This window comes from Phaseolus vulgaris, chromosome 3 (assembly GCF_051622355.1).
Source record: "Phaseolus vulgaris cultivar YP4 chromosome 3, ASM5162235v1, whole genome shotgun sequence".
Classification (NCBI taxonomy): domain Eukaryota; kingdom Viridiplantae; phylum Streptophyta; class Magnoliopsida; order Fabales; family Fabaceae; genus Phaseolus; species Phaseolus vulgaris.
Genome location: NC_143500.1, coordinates 42,728,206 through 42,731,796, shown reverse-complemented (window position 1 = coordinate 42,731,796; position 3,591 = coordinate 42,728,206). Strand labels below are relative to the sequence as shown.

Below are 3,591 nucleotides of genomic sequence, written 5' to 3'. Positions count from 1 at the left end.
AACAAGTAGTGATAATTTATAAATCTGCTGACATCAATTCAATACTATTATATTTTTAATAATTGAGGTACTTAATTGAATCTTAAACTAGTTGCACGGTTAAATTTATAAAATTGATAGACTTGGAATTTTTATTAATAATAGAGCTAAATTAAAAAAAAAATACTAGAATAAAAAATATTTAAGCCAAATAATAATAATAGAAAATGCACGAAATCTTTATGTAACTTGGACCCTTGAATATAACCAAAAGGTAAATGGCGCACATTGTTAAAAGCATATAAAATGAAGAAAAACTTTGAGACTAGTTGTGCCTATCATTACATCATTAACATGGACATATCATTAAATTTAACCTCAAATCACTTTCCTTCATCCTTTTTTTAAACCAGAATATGGACGAATCAAACTATTATTTTGGATTATTGAGTAGGTGCAAAAGTGCTGTTATGGGATTTGCATGAAAATTTTCAATCCTTCTGCTTACACGTACATATATAATCACCATATCACTTAATAACAAGGAGATCATGTCACTGGGAGATTACATAACGCAAAAAAAGAATTATAAATATGAGAGACAGAGAGACGATGAGTATTGTCATACGTTAAGTTTATTCATCTCCCTCCTTATGGCACTGGCCCTAACTAAGCTCCCAATGGTGTTAATGGCCAATTTCAGATCCTCCAGTGGATTGCCAGGCACCACTGTCTTGTACAAATAGCTATCAAAGGTCATCTTCTGCACATACTCATCAGCACACATCTCCACAAACGCTTCCCTCGCAGGGTTGGACCTGTAAAACACCTTCTGAAGCACATCCAACACCTTGTAAGTGGGCCAATAAGCCTTATCCCACTTCTCCAAGTACTTCCTCAAGTCCCCTTCTTCCACCATCCTCTTCCCATTCTCTGAACCTTCAACAATTGCCTCTGCACACATCCTCCCACTCTTGGCCGCAAAATATATCCCCTCTCCGGAGCATTTCGTTACATACCCAGCAGCATCACCCACCAGGGCCACTCTTCCCAACAACCTTCGCGGCCGCGGATGTTCCGGGATAGGGTGAGCCTCCACTCTGATGATCTTGCCTCCCAAAATTTTGTCTTCTGCTCTTTTCCTTGTTGCTAGTTGGAACTTCTTGATGTCCCCCTTGTGTGTCACGGTACCAGTGCCAACAGCCACATGGTCACATTTTGGAAATACCCACCCGTAGAAATCCGGAGAAACATCATCGCCCACGTACATCTCCGCAAGGTCCTCGTAATACGCCATCTTATCATCCGGAATTTTTACCCTCTCCTGAGAAATGCAATCAAAACGACACATGCTAGTGTTATTACCTTCCCAAAATCATAACAGCAACACTCACACGCCAATAACATCCATTTGAAAGTTCAAACACACATATACAATGCATTTTCCGCCATAGTAATTCACAAATCAGAAGCCTATATTCTTTTTTTTTTAAAAAAAGGAAATCACCAACTTTGAAGAAAATTCCCTACATCCCAGACAAGAAAAAGAGCATTCATATGCAAGGAAAAAACTTTGATGTAGTTTCTTGACTGTTATTTGTGCTGTTCTTTCACAATTATTTAGTTACTAAAAGTTTCATCACCAGCAAATTTGATTCGTGACTCCACGAAAAGGCATAACCAACTAAATCCATTACTCTGGCATCTACCAGACAACTCAATAAGTAGCTTGGGGGTGGTTGAATAAGATCTTTAACATTGGAGAGCAATTTTACTACGTTTCTGAACAAAATTGGTCACGACCAAATTGACTGCTGGTAGAATCCAATTGACAGTTTACAACATGAGAAACTCTTTGATAACGACAAGAACCCAAGTAACAGTTATAAATTCACAAAAAAAAGAAAGAAATTGCGGGGCATACTTCTTATTAAACAAGTATCCCGTATAAATTTATAAACTCTAACCAATGATGATACGAAGTGAGTAAAAGATGTTGGAGAGTGTGGAAGAAGAAATAGAGTAGTACCTGAAAAGCGATGGCGTACTCATATTCACCAGCATCAATAGACTTGGCGACTCTAGAATTAGCGCCATCAGCACCAATGACAGCGTCAACTTCCAAGGTACGCTTCTCACCAGCCCCGCCGGTTTTGTTATCGTAGGAAGAGTAATGGAGAACGTAGGGGGTGTTGTTATCCTTCGGAATATCCATTTTCGTGAACAGCCCGTTGATGACATTGGCCCCATTCTCCTTCGCCCGCTCTCTCAGGTAAGCGTCCAGCACCTCTCGCCGGACCATGCCTATGTACTCGTGCGGCTTAAGCGTTCTCCCGATGTCCACCGCCACGTTCGACGGCGATATCATCTTCATCTTCGTCACCCGCCGGTCGATGATGTCCAGCGGCAGGTCGAACTCCCCCACCATGCACAGCGGAATCGCTCCCCCGCACGGCTTGCAGTTGTCCAGCTTCCGCTCGAAAAGGAAAGTCTCCACGCCACCCTTCGCCAGCGTCTCCGCCGCCGCTCCGCCGGCGGGACCACCGCCCACCACCGCTACTCGTAGGTTGCGCCCCTGCAGCTTGGGGCTGAACTTCCCGGCCACGATCCTTAACTTGCGGTGGGGAGGGGGGAGTCTTGGCTGGGCGGCGAAATGCTGTGCATCCGGCGAGGTTTGGCGGAGGCCGACGAAGGTTTTGAGAGCAATAGAATTCATGGTGAAAGAGTGGGGAGTGAGAGTGAGACAGTGAGAGGGGTTTGATTTTTTTTTATGTATGTGTGCTTGTTTCAGGGGATACGGTTGGGATTTGAGGTGGTTTGTGAGCGTTGGATGGGTGGAATTGAGGGTGGCGATTTGATGTGGATAGATTTTGAGATGATGAAGGTTTGTGGAAAGTGTGTGTCTTTGTCCTGTCCTTGGAGTTGTTCGGTCTTAGTTTTATTTTGAGTGGCTGTCATGGTTCCACGTTATAGCTCACTGTTTATCTTTAATGCTCTCGTAACACTTCCCACTGTGCTTCACACTTCATTAATTCGCTCAAGTTTTGACACGTCATCATCACCTTCTCTATTTTCATACTTAATTTATTATAAGTATGCAAAATTCTAAAAAATAAAATAAACTTATTTTCCATTCTCTTTTTCTCTTACCATTCTTTTCCTCATTTCACAAATGTGGTGTGATGCATGAAATGGAAGCAGGATACCGCAAAATATAAAAGGAACTTTTTGGCGCTTCTTCTCTCCTACCTTTTTCCCATACCCTTGTGTGCCTGTTCGCCTAAAAACAATACCCTAAGTTGGGTAAGGGTTCGTTTTTCTTCTTTTTGTCATTTTCATTTTCTACTTATAACTCACTCGGTGAGTAATTATAACTCACCTAATTTTGGTTGTCTTGCTTCACTTTTTTAATTTTCTAGTACTAATTTTTTATATTTAATTTAATACTTTTTTATGCATTATAAAAATTGTTAGTATAAAGTTAATATTTGATAATTCTCATCCATTTGAAACTTTGTTTTATATTTTAACTATTTTCAGGATAACAATTAAGGATGATTTGTTGATTAAATTTTGTAAGAAGGATAATCATAAATATTTGGAGTATTCAGA

General features: G+C 40.5%; 1 protein-coding gene across 1 annotated transcript; it reads right to left on the bottom strand.

The window, feature by feature from the left end:
- Positions 1–430: 430 nt before the first annotated feature.
- LOC137807767 (Pyridine nucleotide-disulfide oxidoreductase family protein) lies at positions 431–3,167 on the bottom strand. Its single transcript, XM_068608553.2, has 2 exons — positions 2,009–3,167; positions 431–1,303 (listed from the first exon to the last, which is right to left on the bottom strand). The coding sequence occupies exons 1-2, from the start codon at positions 2,693–2,695 to the stop codon at positions 602–604; spliced, it is 1,389 nt and encodes a 462-aa protein (XP_068464654.1). The 5' UTR covers positions 2,696–3,167; the 3' UTR covers positions 431–601.
- Positions 3,168–3,591: the final 424 nt, after the last annotated feature.

Coding starts and splice junctions, on each gene's coding strand:
- LOC137807767 (XM_068608553.2), bottom strand. CDS start 2,695: ATGAATTCTATTGCTCTCAAAACCTTCGTCGGCCTCCGCCAAACCTCG. Junction 1,304..2,008: donor AGTACGCCATCGCTTTTCAG/GTACTACTCTAT, acceptor TGCATTTCTCAG/GAGAGGGTAAAAATTCCGGA.